Source organism: Osmerus mordax, chromosome 11, assembly GCF_038355195.1.
Source record: "Osmerus mordax isolate fOsmMor3 chromosome 11, fOsmMor3.pri, whole genome shotgun sequence".
NCBI classification, from domain to species: Eukaryota; Metazoa; Chordata; class Actinopteri; order Osmeriformes; family Osmeridae; genus Osmerus; species Osmerus mordax.
This window is the reverse complement of record NC_090060.1, coordinates 651,474-668,550: the sequence shown is the minus strand read 5'-3', so window position 1 is coordinate 668,550 and position 17,077 is coordinate 651,474. Positions and strand designations below refer to the sequence as shown.

The following is a 17,077-nucleotide window of genomic DNA, read 5'->3' as shown; positions in this document are numbered from 1 at the left end:
GATGTCATTGACTGGGACATGGCCAGGGAATATGATGAATTGATTCATCAGCTGGTTAAGCGCCAAGTACACTTTTCTTACAGCAACGCATGCTGCGGCTTTTTTCTGCATCGCCTATACTGTATAAAAATGTAGCCTATAGCCTACCTGACGCAAAAAACCTCAAGGCTATGCAGTCTGAAGCACAGTTAAAGTTTCAAGTAGCTTTATTGTCAATTCTTCACATGTCAAGACATAAAAAGGAATCGATATGACGTTTCCCACTCTCCCACAGTGATTGCCCTAAGCCTGGTTTATACTTCTGCGGAGTTTGGAACACGTGGCCTAATTGTGATGCTATCCGACCGTCATTAGAGACGAGATGCCTCTCCACGGTCTTTACTGGCTGGGGATTGAACCCCGTCAACTTCAAGGAAAAAAGTTGCCACTGTAGTTGCCACTATAAATACGATGCCCCAAAAAATCATATACAATCGCACATGTCGAGCCACAGTTCACTTTTTCAAACCCACTTACTGACTTCAAAGCAATGTGACGGCATTAGCACCCTACAAAAGTGGCAGCGGTGGGATTTGAACCCACGCCTTCGGAGAGACTGGAGCCTAAATCCAGCGCCTTGGACCGCTCGGCCACACTACCACGTTGTCAGGTCTTAGCCCCCCGGGCTCTTCCCGAAGCTGATCGATCGTCCAGGAGCTCACGTGACATTCTTAATGCCTGAAAGCGGTTGAACGTCACAAGATGAAACACATCTAACAATAGCCCTCCTAAATAGCTCTTACACATGTACTTTACAGCGCTTTATTTAACATTACCTCCATTCTTATTTATTATTTTGCTCATACTGGTATTATCTGTCCTTGTATTGTTTTTCTTTTTTGTCTTGTTCTTTTTGTGATGCTATTGCCTGCATGGAGAATACCAAATCAAATTTCTAGTATCTGTATACATGGCGAAATAAATTTGATTTGAATCTCTCTCAAGGTTCTGCGTTGGCCGGGAAACGAATCCGGGTCAACTGCTTGGAACGCAGCTATGCTTGCCACTATCCCACCAATGCCCTCAACAGTCTCCATGATCGCTCAGCATTTCGAGGGACGGTTCACCTTTCCACACCACCTACTGACGTCCAACTAGTAAGAAATTGCCCTAAACCTGGTTTATACTTCTGCGGAGTTTGGAACACGTGGCCTAATCGTGATGCTATCGAACGTCACAAGAGACGAGATGCCTCTCCACGGTCTGTATTTGCTGGGGATTGAACCCTGTCAACTTTATGGAAAAAAGTTGCCACTGTAGTTGCCACTAAACCTACGATGCCCCAAAAAATCATATACAATCGCACATGTCGAGCCAGAGTTCACTTTTTCAAACCCACTTACTGACTTCAAAGCAATGGGACGGCGTTAGCACCCTACAAAAGTGGCAGTGGTGGGATTTGAACCCACGCCGGAGAGACTGGAGCCTTAATCCAGCGCCTTGGACCGCTCGGCCACTCTACCCAGTTGTGAGGTTGTTGCCCCCTGAGCTCTTCTCGATGCTGATCGTTCGTCCGGGAGCTCACATGACATTCTTAATGCCTGGAAGCGGTTGAAAGTCACAAGATAAAACACATCTCTCTCAAGGTTCTGCATTGGCCAGGAAACGAACCCGGGTCAACTGCTTGGAAGGAAGCTATGCTTGCCACTATACCACCAATGCCCACAACAGCCTCCATGATCGCACAGCATTTCGAGGGACGGTTCACCTTTCCACACCACCTACTGACGTCCAACTAGTAAGAAATTGCCCTAAGCCTGGTTTATACTTCTGCGGAGTTTGGAACACGTGGCCTAATTGTGATGCTATCGACCGTCATTAGAGACGAGATGCCTCTCCACGGTCTTTACTGGCTGGGGATTGAACCCTGTCAACTTCAAGGAAAAAAGTTGCCTCTGTAGTTGCCACTATAACTACGCTGCCGAAGACTGGAGCCTTAATCCAGCGCCTTGGACCGCTCGGTCACGCTACCACGTTGTCAGGTCTTAGGCCCCGGGCTCTTCCCGAAGCTGATCGATCGTCCAGGAGCTCACTTGACATTCTTAATGCCTGGAAGCGGTTGAACGTCACAAGATGAAACACATCTAACAATAGCCCTCCTAAATAGCTCTTACACATGTACTTTACAGCGCTTTATTTAACATTACCTCCATTCTTATTTATTATTTTGCTCATACTGGTACTATCTGTCCTTGTATTGTTTTTCTTTTTTGTCTTGTTGTTCTATTTGTGATGCTATAGCCTGCATGGAGAATACCAAATCAAATTTCTAGTATCTGTATACATGGCGAAATAAAGTTGATTTGAATCTCTCAATGTTCTGCATTGGCCAGGAATCGAACCCGGGTCGTCTGCTTGGAAGGCAGCTATGCTTGCCGCTAAACCACCAATGCCCACAACAGCCTCCATGATCACACAGCATTTCGAGGGACGGTTCACCTTTCCACACCACCTACTGACGTCCAACTAGTAAGAAATTGCCCTAAGCCTGGTTTACACTTCTGCGGAGTTTGGAACACCTTGCCTAATTGTGATGGGTTCGACCGTCACAAGAGACGAGATACCTCTCCACGGTCTGTATTGGCTGGGGATTGAACCTCGTCAACTTCAAGGAAAAAAGTTGCCACTGTAGTTGCCACTATCACTACGATGCCCCAAAAAATCATACACAATCGCACATGTCGAGCCACAGTTCACTTTTTCAAACCCACTTACTGACTTCAAAGCAATGGGACGGCGTTAGCACCCTACAAAAGTGGCAGCGGCAGGATTTGAACCCACGCCTCCGGAGAGACTGGAGCCTTAATCCAGCGCCTTGGACAACTCGGGCACGCTACCCAGTTGTCAGGACATTGCCCCCCGAGCTCTTCTTGAAGCTGATTGATCGTCCAGGAGCTCACGTGACATTCTTAATGCCTGGAAGCGCTTGAACGTCAACTAGTAAGAAATTGCCCTAAGCCTGGTTTATACTTCTGCGGAGTTTGGAACACGTGGCCTAATCGTGATGCTATCGACCGTCACAAGAGACGAGATGCCTCTCCACGGTCTGTATTGGCTGGGTATTGAACCCCGTCAACGTCAAGGAAAAAATTTGCTACTGTAGTTGCCACTATAACTACGATGTCCCAAAAAATCATATACAATCGCACATGTCGAGCCACAGTTCACTTTTTCAAACCCACTTACTGACTTCAAAGCAATGGGACGGCGTTAGCACCCTACAAAAGTGGCAGCGGTGGGATTTGAACCCACGCCTCCAGAAAGACTGGAGCCTTAATCCAGCGCCTTGGACCGCTCGGCCACGCTACCCAGTTGTCAAGTCATTGCCCCCCGAGCTCTTCTCGAAGCTGATCGATCGTCCGGGAGCTCACGAGACGTTCTTAATGCCTGGAAGCTGTTGAACGTCACAAGATAAAACAAACCTCTCTCAAGATTCTTCATTGGCCGGTAATCAAACCCGGGTCAACTGCTTGGAAGGCAGCTATGCTTGCCACTATACCACCATTGCCCACAACAGCCTCCATGATCGCACAGCATTTCGAGGGACGGTTCACCTTTCCACACCACCTACTGACGTCCAACTGGTAAGAAATTGCCCTAAGCCTGGTTTACACTTCTGCGGAGTTTGGAACACGTGGCCTAATTGTGATGTGTTCGACCGTCACAAGAGACGAGATACCTCTCCACGGTCTGTATTGGCTGGGGATTGAACCCCGTCAACTTCAAGGAAAAAAGTTGCTACTGTAGTTGCCACTATAACTACGATGTCCCAAAAAATCATATACAATCGCACATGTCGAGCCACAGTTCACTTTTTCAAACCCACTTACTGACTTCAAAGCAATGGGACGGCGTTAGCACCCTACAAAAGTGACAACTGTGGGATTTGAACCCACGCCTCCGGAGAGACTGGAGCCTTAATCCAGCGCCTTGGACCGCTCGGACACGCTACCCAGTTGTCAGGACATTGCCCCCCGAGCTCTTCTCGAAGCTGATTGATCGTCCAGGAGCTCACGTGACATTCTTAATGCCTGGAAGCGCTTGAACGTCAACTAGTAAGAAATTGCCCTAAGCCTGGTTTATACTTCTGCGGAGTTTGGAACACGTGGCCTAATCGTGATGCTATCGACCGTCACAAGAGACGAGATGCCTCTCCACGGTCTGTATTGGCTGGGGATTGAACCCCGTCAACTTCAAGGAAAAAATTATGCTACTGTAGTTGCCACTATAACTACGATGTCCCAAAAACTCATATACAATCGCACATGTCGAGCCACAGTTCACTTTTTCAAACCCACTTACTGACTTCAAAGCAATGGGACGGCGTTAGCACCCTACAAAAGTGGCAGCGGTGGGATTTGAACCCACGCCTCCGGAGAGACTGGAGCCTTAATCCAGCGCCTTGGACCGCTCGGCCACGCTACCCAGTTGTCAAGTCGTTGCCCCCCGAGCTCTTCTCGAAGCTGATCGAACGTCCGGGAGCTCACGTAACGTTCTTAACCCTCACGCTCTCCTCATTGTCTATGCAGCCTGAACTTATCCTTCGCGCTGTCTCCGGGTCATTGTGACCCACAACGTTGTATATTACGCCACCTTCGCGCTGTCTCGGGGGTCGTTGTGACCCGCAGCGTTGTATATTACGCCACCTTCGCGCTGTATCGGGGGTCGTTGTGACCCACAGCGTGGGAATGAAAGGTTTGACTTTATTTATTTTTGTATTATGTAAAATTTTCAGAAGACCGCTGTGGGTCACAAGGAACCGGAGACAGTGCGGGGTCTCGTAATAGACAACACAGACGTTGCCGTGTCTAACAAAAAGGCAGAGACAGCGCAATAACCCTTACGCTCTCCTCATTTTCTATGCAACCTGAACTTATCCTTCGCGCTGTCTCCGGGTCATTGTGACCCACAGCGTTGTATATTACACCACCTTCGCGCTGTCTCGGGGGTCGTTGTGACCCACAGCGTGGGAATGAAAGGCAATACACAAGTATCTCCCTGGTGGTCTAGTGGCAAGACTGTGGGGCTTTCAGCTCCGTGGCCGGGGTTCGCTGCATGGTCAGGGCAAATACGATTTCATTTTTATTTCGACGGAGAATGTTTCACTTGACTATTTTTGTATTACGAAAGGTTGTCAGCACGAGGGTGGCGTAACAGACTAGGTATGGTGAGTCACAGCGCAGACTAGGATACAGCGCGAGAGTGTACTAATAGGCTAGGCAGACAAGGCTAGAAATAAAAGGTTTGACTTTATTTATTTTTTATTATGAAAAAGTTGTCACAACGTCAGTTTGCCTCACCACGACATATACATCGTGGTGCATGTGTTGGTAGTAGCGTTAGCAGCGCTGTGGCTTGAGCAAAGCCCTCTTCTGCACTCGACTGAGTTGTTCAGTCTTCTGCACACCCGCAGGTCGGGTCCGACCACGGTTACCATTTGTCTCCCGCCGTTCCGACCTTATCAAATTAATCTAGGTCAATGTGGCCAATCTGATTCCGAGGGCCGCAGCCGCACGGCCGCTTGGCAGACGGGTCCGACCACGGTTACCATTTGTCTCCCGCCGTTCCGACCTTATCAAATTAATCTAGGTCAATGTGGCCAATCTAATTCCGAGGGCCGCAGCCGCACGGCAGCTTGGCACACGGGTCCGACCGCGGTTACCATTTGTCTCCCGCCATTCCGACCTTATCAATTTAATGTAGGTCAATGTGGCCAATCTGATTCCGAGGGCCGCAGCCGCACGGCCGCTTGGCAGAAGGGTCCGACCGCGGTGTTCTCTGACGCAAGGACAATTCTCCCGCCGAGAGGGATCGCCAATCGTCGAATCGTAAAAGGCGGCGCGCGCGCGGTTGGACAAAAAAATAAATATGAATAAATAAATAAAAAATAAAATAAATAAAGTGGACGAGACGAGGTCGGAGAGAGGCGTCGATTTCATCTGTCTCCCTTCGTTCCTACCTTATCAATTTAATGTAGGTCAATGTGGCCAATCTGATTCCGAGGGCCGCAGCCGCACGGCCGCTTGGCAGACGGGTCCGATAGCGGTTTCTCTGACGCCAGACGTCACACTCATTCTACCGCCGAGAGGGGTCGCTGATTGTCGAATCATAAAGGCGTCATTAGACTCAGGGGAGAGGTTGGAGGCGTGGATCAAACCTCGTCAAGTTGAGAGAGCACAATGACACCTACCTAATTCGACCGCCGTAATTGACAACGCAGACACTGCGGTGGGTCACAACGACCCGCGGACAGCTCCACCTAGTGTTAACTAGTGATATAAGGGAGTCAGGTGGCTGAGCGGTGAGGGAATCGGGCTAGTAATCCGAAGGTTGCCAGTTCGATTCCCGGTCATGCCAACTGATGTTGTGTCCTTGGGCAAGGCACTTCACCCTACTTGCCTCGGGGGAATGTCCCTGTACTTACTGTAAGTCGCTCTGGATAAGAGCATCTGCTAAATGACTAAATGTAAATGCAACCTGATATATAAACTTCTGGGGCAGGCGGCGGGTTCACAATTGACAACGCAGACACTGCGCTGGGTCACAATGACCCGGAGACAGCTCCACCTAGTGTTAACTAGTGATATAACGTGATACACACTTTGACAACGCAGACACTGCGGTGGGTCACAATGACCTGAGGGCAGCGCGAGTGTTCGTCCTAGTTTTAACTGTTGATATTATGTGATATACCCCTCCCCTACGTATCTACGTTTTTGTATTAGGAAGAGTCGCACCGACACGGCGTGGCAGGGTTAATGCAAAAATAATATTTATTTTTATTGTTATTAGGTAAAGGCATTGTGACCCACCCGAAGGTAGCACAAGGGGTATGTATAGGTATCGCAACACAACGGTGGGTCACAATGACCCGAAGGTAGCACAAGGGTTAAGGATCGTATGGCGAATCCCTGGCAAGTGTAGCGGGGTTTGCTCGTTGAAGAATGGAAATACTTCGCCAATCGTCAGCATTAGTGAACACGTCCAAATACCTTTGACAATGGATTTGTTCAAGTAAGGACAATATGGATCGTATGAAGGAGTTAGATTTTGAACTTGTTATGAGATTGGTTTCAATGAACAGCTGCAGGGGTCACGAGACTGAGTCTGCGTGATCTCAGTCAGGTTGCAATTAGAATTGCGTATTTGGGGACTTGTTCTGTGGAATCGTTCAGGTAGTGTTGCACAGGCACTAATCTCGTTGAATCCCAGGAGAAGCTTGGCGACGTCCATTGGAACGTCAATCCTGATGGCGTTCACGCCATAGTTGGTACTCTGAGCGCACTTTGCGGCACAGCGTTTGCACATCAGAGTCCACGTCAGAATGTTGCCTCCTTGCATGCACGTGGGCCTCGTGGCGCAACGGTAGCGCGTCTGACTCCAGATCAGAAGGTTGCGTGTTCAAATCACGTCGGGGTCAGCGGAGATTATGTGTGGCCCTCCATCGGGAAAAGGACGTCTTTCTTGCGGACGCAGTGAGAGCTCACTCTTTTACAGAACTGGCAAAATCAAGCTCTGATTGCTTTCCCTCAAAGTGAGTCATGCCACCACTTCTAGGCAGGGCAAAGAAAAGCCATTCAAAGGTTGTGGGTTGGAGTCCCACCAGAGTCGTTGTCTTTGCTTCCCAAACTCCCGTTGACAGATCACAGGAAGAGTTATTAGTATGGCCGCTCCTCCTCCTCTTCATCATGGGGAGTTTTGGCCCACGTCTCCCAGCGTTTCCTTCCATTTTTTCGAGTCCTGGTCCTGTGGAGACAGGGTCTCTGTGGAGCAATTGGTTAGCGCGTTCGGCTGTTAACCGAAAGGATGGTGGTTCGAGCCCACCCAGGGACGAGTGTTTTCTTGTTTGAAAACCTTAAAGCACCTAAACCGAAGAGAAAACAGCAGCCTGAGCCCGTCGTGGAGCGCCAAGCAAGGCGCCGTGGCTTAGTTGGTCAAAGCGCCTGTCTAGTAAACAGGAGATCCTGAGTTCAAATCTCAGCGGTGCCTTTTCTGGTGCAAGAGGAAGCCAAGCGCTCCCTGGTGGTAGGTTCATTTGAAAGCTTAGCCTTGCAACTTGGCCCTCATCTTTGACAGTGAGCGAGCAGAGTGAGCCCGAGGAAGCAGAGCTCTCCCTGGTGGTCTAGTGGCTAGGATTCGGCGCTCTCACCTCCGCGGCCCGGGTTCGATTCCCGGTCAGGGAAACCTGTTTTGAGACCTCTTTTAAAATGGGGGCGGGTTTCCCTGCCGGTAGATTAGCCTTGCTGTCGGATAGGCAATATTTGACCCCAAAAAATGCCTCCTTCGAGAAGGATTTGAACCAGCGACCTAAGGATTTCTAACCGCGTTTGACCTACAGTCCTCCGCTCTACCAACTGAGCTATCGAAGGGTGAACGAGAGAGGAAGGCATGCGATCCCCCATTCTCTCTCCAGTTGAGATACGAAAGAAGAAAGCCTTTGCTGACACAACGGTCTTTCAAGCCTCTCCCTGGTGGTCTAGTGGCTAGGATTCGGCGCTTTCACCGCCGTGGCCCGGGTTCGATTCCCGGTCAGGGAACTTTAGGTTCAGCCGAAAGCTTGGTGACAGCTGGCTTTTTGCGTCCTTTGTCTCAAAGTAAGGCGTGCCACCAAGTCACGCTGTGTAGTTTGAACACACAGCTCACGCAGGGACTCGAAAGCTGGACCCTCAAGATTAAAAGCTTCCATTGCTTCCTCAAAGTGAGGTATATGAGAGAGAGTCAAAGGTGGACCGCTCCGACAGGGTTTGAACACACGCCGCCCGAACAGGGACTTGAACCCTGGACCCTCAGATTAAAAGTCTGATGCTCTGCCGACTGAGCTATCCGGGCTCTGGAAGGACGGAAAACACAGGGTGTTTCGTGGAACTTGCGCATGTAAATCTCCTCGCCCACACGAACCCTTAACCCTCACGCTCTCCTCATTGTCTATGCAGCCTGAACTTATCCTTCGCGCTGTCTCCGGGTCATTTTGACCCACAATGTTGTATATTACGCCACCTTCGCGCTGTCTCGGGGGTCGTTGTGACCCACAGCGTGGGAATGAAAGGTTTGACTTTATTTATATTTGTATTATGTAAAATTTTCAGAAGACCGCTGTGGGTCACAAGGAACCGGAGACAGTGCGGGGTCTCGTAATAGACAACACAGACGTTGCAGTGTCTAACAAAAAGGCAGAGACAGCGCAATAACCCTTACGCTCTCCTCATTGGGTGTGCTCAAGCCTTCGGCGAGAGCACAACCTTTGTTCTCTCACATATATATTATTATTGGGTGTGCTCAAGCCTTCGGCGAGAGCACAACCTTTGTTCTCTCACATATATATTATTGGGTGTGCTCAAGCCTTCGGCGAGAGCACAACCTTTGTTCTCTCACATATATATTATTATTATTATTTATTTTTTTTGTTTATTTTTTTTTGCCCCCCTAAAACTCAGTAAATACTTGGCCTACATAGACAACGTAGGTGTCAAAAGTTTCGTCTTGGTAGCGATTGAGTTGCTTCTATTGGAATTTACGTTCCGTTGCATGGTTTAAGCTTAAATTAAGTTTTTGTGGCGAAAAGTGAAGCTAACGGTGGCTAATTTGCTAGCCACAGTCACTGACGTTACTAACGTCACTGCGTCACTAACGTCACGAAAACACGCGTGACTACCTTTGCCAGAACATTCGTTTAGCATCTGTTAACTTGGGGGATAGCTAGGCTAACTATAGCTTTACTGCAAGGCAGCTGCAGAAACGCCACAAGAAAAGAGGCCAGGGTGATAACTATTTACTCATTTTACTTTGTGATATGACACACAATTGTGATGTGTAATGTACAATATAAGCTGATATTATTAAGGAAGTACATCTACTTTCGGAAACAGTAGTCTACTATTTCACTGAAGTATTAGCATCATGACATTAGCCTGTGTTTCCCGGGCAACACATACTACAGTGGTCTATGATGTAGCGTTATCTGTTTTCAATCGTTAAAATAAACATTCCTCACATATACATTTTCGTTGTAGGATTTATTCTGACATTAGAAAACGATTTGTTGGTGAAATTACCATTACCTGTGGTTTCAAACCAGTGTAGCTCACTGCAACGCTGTAGCTTACGCGAGACACACTACAAAAACATCTAGCTACAGTACACAGCTGTTTAGGAAGTCAAACGGCGACAGAAAATGTTCGGCACTCCCCTTACTTAAATCAAAAGTCTATCTAACTACTAACCTGAACTTCATTGCCACAGCCTAAACGTTGTCAATCTGTTCATGAAAATAATTAATTTCAGCCTAAACCGTACAACGGAACGTTAAATCCAATTCAACCAACGCAATCGCTACCAAGACGAACACAGCAGTAGCCTAGTACTGTACCGTAGTAGTACAATTTACCGGGGCAGCTTCTCAACACAGGGCTATATCGCATTTTGCGTTGTTACTGACAATGATCGCTACCAGTGAGCTTTTTATGAATGAGCGATTTTCCACTAAATAAATGTCAAGCTTATTTACGTTTTGGGGGGCATATTTTCAGTTAGCAGATGGTACCGTTTGAATTGCGATTCCATCTTCTACTGCCGGGTAACGTCGTAGAATAATCTTCAAAGGGGTTGTTTATTCATGAATGAATGCAATATGAGTAGGCTAAATGCCTGAAAATATCATGAGAAGAGAAAAACTTAAAATGACGTTTAAATCATAGAGATTAGGTCAATTTTTACACCGGTCTGCAATAATGTCACGAAAACACGCGTGACTACCTTTGGCAGAACATTCGTTTCGCATCTGTTAACTTGGGGGATAGCTAGGCTAACTATAGCTTTACTGCAAGGCAGCTGCAGAAACGCCACAAGCAAAGAGGCCAGGGTGATAAATATTTACTCATTTTACTTTGTGATATGACACACAATTGTGATGTGTAATGTACAATATAAGCTGATATTATTAAGGAAGTACATCTACTTTCGGAAACAGTAGTCTACTATTTCACTGACATATTAGCATCATGACATTAGCCTGTGTTGCCCGGGCAACACATACTACAGTGGTCTATAATGTATCTGTTTTCAATCGTTAAAATAAACATTCCTCACATATACATTTTCGTTGTAGGATTTATTCTGACATTAGTAAACGATTTGTTGGTGAAATTACCATTACCTGTGGTTTCAAACCAGTGTAGCTCACTGCAACGCTGTAGCCTACTGTACCCGAGACACTAGTGTGAGTAGCTAACAACAACTCCTCAGCTGTTTAAGTCAAACGGCAACAGAACATGTTCGGCACTCCCCTTACTCAAAAGTCTTTCCGTAGGGAAACTATCTGACTACTAACCTGAACTTCATTGCCACAGCCTAAACTTTGTCAATCTGTTCATGAAAATAATTAATTTCAGCCTAAACCGTACAACGGAACGTTGAATCGAATTCAACCAACGCAATTGCTACCAAGACGAACACAGCAGTAGTCTAGTACTGTACCGTAGTAGAATTTACCGGGGCAGCTTCTCCACACAGAGCTATATCGCATTTTGCGTTGTTACTGACAATGATCGCTACCAGTGAGCTTTTTATGAATGAGCGATTTTCCACTAAATAAATGTCAAGTTTATTTACGTTTTGGGGGGCATACTTTCAGTTAGCAGATGGTACTGTTTGAATCGCGATTCCATCTTCTACTGTCGGGTAACGTCGTAGAATAATCTTCAAAGGGGGTTCTTTATTAATGAATGAATGCAATGAGTAGGCTAAATGTCTGAAAATATCATGAGAAGGGAAAAACTTAAAATGACGTATAAGTCATAGAGATTAGGTCAATTTTTACACCGGTCTGCCCAATTTATTCGTTTTGTTTCAACGATGAGGCTGCCTCTTGCAGGGGAAATGAGAAGACATCTATTTCATTCTACACTTCACTCATATTTTCAGTTGTAAATGAGCAGCAAAAAAAAAATGCTTTTAAATCTATGTCATCTTTATAAATAATAAGTATGCATTTTTATATAAAATATACAGAAATATCAGTTGTAAAAATGTCATTCAAAAACGGACCCCTGTGCAACCGACGCAAGCAAGCACACCCTACAATTTCCCCAGAAATTGTACCCTCTCTAGTTGTGCTTGTATCTTGGTAAAAAGCCATTCATCCCGAACCTCCCAAGAAGGGGATTCACCCCACATCGCTCCACACAAGAATGAACGAATGCAGCGCCAGTCCTACTGTTCCCACACCAACACTGGTACATTTACATTTATTCATTTAGCAGACGCTTTTATCCAAAGCGACTTCCAAGAGAGAGCTTTACAAAGTGCATAGGTCACTGATCATAACAACAAGATAGCCAAAAAACATCGCGAGTAGCCAAAAACATGAAGCACACATTGTGAACAACCAAAGTAAGTGCCAAAGGGAAGAACCATAAGAGCATGTAGTTAAACAAGTTACAATTAAACAACATGAACAGCTATAAGTGCAAGTGTACCTGTGAAAAAAAAAAAGAAAAAAGAAAAAGCTGGTAGCTGTAATGGTGGAAATTCAAGTGGCACTGTGTAGATCTGAGTAGTCAAGAGATGTGGTTTTAATACAATTTATTTAGATTATACAATTACGTAATATTAAACAAAGCTTTGCTGATCAGTCATTACGAAGGACGTGCTAACCACAGTTCGTTCGCAAGAGTGATGAAGAACAATCATAAAGCTTGTGCTTTTATACACTTAAAACAGATGCCCTAATAAATGATCAATTCATCAATGCAGTGGTCTCTGTGATTGGTCAGCACTGCTCAGTGACAGTTTGACTCCACATCAAGTGTCCCACAGTTCTTTGATGCCCCAGCTCCCTCTCTAAAGAAGGAGATGGTTAATGATACACAAACAGGACACAGGACACAATCTCCTTGGCCAAAAGGTTAGGTCAGCTCGCTCAACTGAGATAACAATCTCCCCCAACCCCCAGACCTAACTAAGACCCTCTGGCTCTTAGTTAGGTATCATAAAACAACACCATAAATACCTTAAGACAATCTAAGTGTCCATTCTACAGAGTAAACCACACCACAGAGCCTCAGTTTCTAACATTCGTCAGTCTATAACAAAGGAACTTACTTTTTACCGCTTAAAGAAACATAGATATTGTAACTATGTCAAAACCTGCCATAACATTCCTCAATTATTATTTTTTAAAACAACATAAACCCAAACAGTCCATTAAGAAAAATAAGACTCAAACCTCAACAAAGTAACAAACACATTAACCCTCACGCTCTCCTCATTGTCTATACAGCCTGAACTTATCCTTCGCGCTGTCTCCGGGTCCTTGTGACCCACAGCGTTGTCTATTACGCCCCCTTCGCGCTGTCTTGGGGGTCGTTGTGACCCACAGCATGGGAATGAAAGGTTTGACTTTATTTATTTTTGTATTATGTAAAATTTTCAGAAGACACACTGTCTCCGGTTCCTTGTGACCACAACGTCAGTTTGCTTCACCACGACATATACATCGTGGTGCATGTGTTGGTAGTAGCGTTAGCAGCGCTGTGGCTTGAGCAAAGCCCTCTTCTGCACTCGACTGAGTTGTTCAGTCTCTGCACACACTCCCGCAGGTCGTCCAGGGTCAACGGGAACCTCTCCTTGGCCGAAGCCCAGCTCGGTGGGGCATGTGGGGCAGTATACATGAGAACAGGATTTGCAGACAGGCCTCTTACACCCGCGACAAACGGTGAACGTTTTACGGTCCCTCTTCACCGGGCAGACTTGACATCTCTTCCTCTTACTGGCAGGGACCGGCGACGTCGGTCCTGCTGATGAGGAGGCGGCGGCGGCGGCTGCTGCCATCCGTAGATCTTTCACAACCGTGGCAGCAGCTCCCGTGCGGGGCAGACATCGTCTTCTTTCGATCAGCGGAGTCACGAGGGCCCTTCCGAGCTGCTCGAGGAAAAACCTCCTCTTGTTGCGCTTACGCGGCATCCAGTTGGGGTTGACCTCTCTCCATATCACAAAGGCGTTGTAGGAGGAGACGTCAACGATGTTGCTGAAGATGACGAGGGGCCAGCGGGCCGTCTTCCTTTTACAGCTGTAGGCCGTGATGACCTTATCCAGATTGTCGACTCCTCCTTTGTTCAAATTATAATCCAGGACGATGGTCGGTTTGCTGTCGTTTCTGTCACTGATTTCAGCGTCTGTGTGGTGTATGCTCATGAGTAAAATGTTCTTATTTTTCTTCGCGAGGTAGGAAACCAGAGTGGTGGTTGAAGGCGAACTGCGACGACAGCACCCGTCGCGTCTTCGTCGTCAGCAGCTCGGACGGGAGCTCGGCCCTGTTCTTTCGCACGGTGCCAACCACGGTCATGTTTCTCGTCGCCATGAGCTCTCGTCCGAGTTCGTAAGAGGTGAAGAAATTGTCACACGTGACATTGCGATCCTTCAGGCCCTCTGTCACGTCGAGCATGACGCGCATCCCCTGGTTCCTCTCCGGGACTCCGTCCATCTGCTTCCCGGTGTAGACTTGCATCTTCCAAGCGTAGCTTGATTTTGCATCGCGCGTGACCCACGACTTGATGCCGTATTTTGCCGGTTTGCTTGGCATGTACTGCTTGAAAGGACACCGTCCTCTGAACGCGAGCAGTTGTTCATCCACGGTCACTTCGGGCCCTGGGTCGTAGAGGCGTGGTAATCTCTCTACCCACATATCCCAGACCTCTCTTATCGCTGCCAACTTGTCCGTCGCGCGTCTTGCCGCTCGTGTCCCACGGTCGTCAAATCGTATCGACGTCGAATAGGTGTAGAAGAGTTTCAGCTGCATGGTAGCACGGAAAATCGCTCTGCCACTTTGCGCGTCCCATAGACTGGCGGCCGCTTCGCCTCGGACTTGTACACCCCTGCCAGGATTAGCAGCCCTATGTAGGCACGTAGGTCAGTGGCGTCCATGGCTTTCCACTCCTCTCCGCGTTTCAGATAACCTTCCCGATTTGTGACGTCCAAGATTACTCTTTCGATTTGTGGCGTGACAAAGAGTAAAAATGCGGAGACGATGTCGTGAGCGTGAGAAACGGCGTAAGCTGTGGGTCCTCTGGGGGTCCTCTCCGTACTGTCACGTTGCGACAGCAGCCTCGGATTCCTCCGATACGCAATCGGACACCATTCAATTTGGCCGTTTTTCGACAAGAAAGTATCTCTGTCGATTTGAGGGGCTTGGTCGGCGGCAGCGTCGTCGTCGTGGTTGACTGCGTCGTACTCTTGCCCGTCTTCCTCTTCTGACACATGCTCCGCGTACTCTTGCCCGTCTTCTTCTTCTTCTTCCTCGTCCTCTTCTGCCACATTCTCTGCACACTCTTCCCGTCATCTTCTGACACATCCTCTGCCTCCTCTTCAGACTCACTTTGCTCGATATTGGCAAACATCTGCTGTAGAACTTGCAGCGCACTGAAATCCCGAGCCATAGCTGCGTTACCCTAGACAGAAGCTGTCCTGACCCCCACGGAACGTGTGTTAGTAGCACTTGTCTACAGCTTACGACATTGCATGGACAAATTATTCTAAGGACGCCTCCCTAATTCGACCACCAAAGAGCGATCAAGAATTGTCGAATCGTAAAGGCCGTCTTTGAAATGTTGGCCTGCGACGACCCCTCTTGGCCGTTCGCTCGGCAGACGGGTCCGACCGCGGTTACCATTTGTCTCCCGCCGTTCCGACCTTATCAATTTAATCTAGGTCAATGTGGCCAGTCTGATTCCGAGGGCCGCAGCCGCACGGCCGCTTGGCAGACGGGTCCGACCGCGGTTTCTCTGAAGCCAGGCCAACTCTCCCGCCGAGAGGGATCGCCAATCGTCGAATCGTAAAAGGAGGCGCGCGCGGTTCGACCAAAAAATAATTAATTCGACCGCCGTAATTGACAACGCAGACACTGCGGTGGGTCACAACGACCCGCGGACAGCTCCACCTAGTGTTAACTAGTGATATAACCTGATATATAAACTTCTGGGGCGGGCGGCGGGTTCACAATTGACAACGCAGACACTGCGCTTGATCACAATGACCCGGAGACAGCTCCACCTAGTGTTAACTAGTGATATAACGTGATATACACACTTTGACAATGCAGACACTGCGGTGGGTCACAATGACCTGAGGGCAGCGCGAGTGTTCCTCCTAGTTTTAACTGTTGATATTATGTGATATACCCCTCCCCTACGTATCTACGTTTTTGTATTAGGAAGAGTCGCACCGACACGGCGGTGGCAGTGTTACAGTTTTTCTCCATTGCTTTGGCTCAATTCTTGAAACAGAAATGACATTCTCAAAGCTCTAAGTGCATTTGGCAAAATAGCCTATATGGTTCAGCACAAATACATAGATCACCTTCAAAAGGTCATATCTCACCCAAAACAGTTAACTCATGCTTCAAAACCAATTAATTTTCTCATATAAATAGTCAGTGCCCCCAAAATGAAAAGTTCCTTCTCGATTGCTTTGGCCCATCTCTCGAGAAAAAAAAGAGGACATTCTCAAAGCTTTAAATACATTTGCCAAAATAAACTAGATGGTTCAGCAAAACACATGGCACACCTGCAAAGGGTCATCTTTCTCCTAAAACAGACAACTCATCAGTCAAAACGAAATCCTTTTATCTTACAAATAGTCAGTGCCCCCAAAATGAAAAGTCCCTTTGCTATTGTGTAAACACTGCAGGTCAAAATGTTTAGATGTTTTGTCAGTATGGCAGTGGACCATAGTAAAACCCTGTCATGTACACATTTCAATCTTGGCTCAGTCATTTGACACTGAATGGTTACTGTAGTAAATGTTTTATTTCCAGAATACTGTAATTGCCATACATTGTGGTTACAATGCACATCAAAACTGAAATTATGCATAGCCTACACTACCAACACATACAGTAAGAAAGTAAAGCAAAGCTGGAGTTTCATCAGTTGTCGTCCTCATTCTCCTGCTCATCCTCGCGCTCCTGTCTGTCTGGCCACAGATTTTCGTCTACATCACATCTGATGTTCTCCCTTGCGATGCAACAGGGGAAGAATCGTCGTGC

The 17,077-nt window shown here is 47.3% G+C and overlaps 1 protein-coding gene and 7 non-coding genes across 8 annotated transcripts; 2 read left to right on the top strand and 6 right to left on the bottom strand.

The window, feature by feature from the left end:
• Positions 1 to 557: 557 nt before the first annotated feature.
• trnal-uag (transfer RNA leucine (anticodon UAG)) lies at positions 558 to 639 on the bottom strand. The gene has a single exon. It is a non-coding gene; the product is annotated as a tRNA-Leu (tRNA).
• Positions 640 to 1,423: 784 nt separating this feature from the next.
• trnal-aag (transfer RNA leucine (anticodon AAG)) lies at positions 1,424 to 1,502 on the bottom strand. Its single transcript has one exon. It is a non-coding gene; the product is annotated as a tRNA-Leu (tRNA).
• A 1,764-nt stretch (positions 1,503 to 3,266) lies between these two features.
• Positions 3,267 to 3,348, bottom strand: trnal-aag (transfer RNA leucine (anticodon AAG)). The gene has a single exon. It is a non-coding gene; the product is annotated as a tRNA-Leu (tRNA).
• A 1,034-nt stretch (positions 3,349 to 4,382) lies between these two features.
• On the bottom strand, positions 4,383 to 4,464 carry trnal-aag (transfer RNA leucine (anticodon AAG)). Its single transcript has one exon. It is a non-coding gene; the product is annotated as a tRNA-Leu (tRNA).
• A 2,923-nt stretch (positions 4,465 to 7,387) lies between these two features.
• On the top strand, positions 7,388 to 7,459 carry trnaw-cca (transfer RNA tryptophan (anticodon CCA)). The gene has a single exon. It is a non-coding gene; the product is annotated as a tRNA-Trp (tRNA).
• A 1,045-nt stretch (positions 7,460 to 8,504) lies between these two features.
• Positions 8,505 to 8,576, top strand: trnae-uuc (transfer RNA glutamic acid (anticodon UUC)). Its single transcript has one exon. It is a non-coding gene; the product is annotated as a tRNA-Glu (tRNA).
• Positions 8,577 to 8,795: 219 nt separating this feature from the next.
• On the bottom strand, positions 8,796 to 8,868 carry trnak-uuu (transfer RNA lysine (anticodon UUU)). The gene has a single exon. It is a non-coding gene; the product is annotated as a tRNA-Lys (tRNA).
• Positions 8,869 to 13,557: 4,689 nt separating this feature from the next.
• LOC136951459 (piggyBac transposable element-derived protein 4-like) lies at positions 13,558 to 15,470 on the bottom strand. The gene is given in 4 exon segments (XM_067245856.1): positions 13,558 to 14,281; positions 14,283 to 14,898; positions 14,901 to 15,341; positions 15,410 to 15,470. Coding segments are annotated over 4 exon segments (1,842 nt in total).
• Positions 15,471 to 17,077: the final 1,607 nt, after the last annotated feature.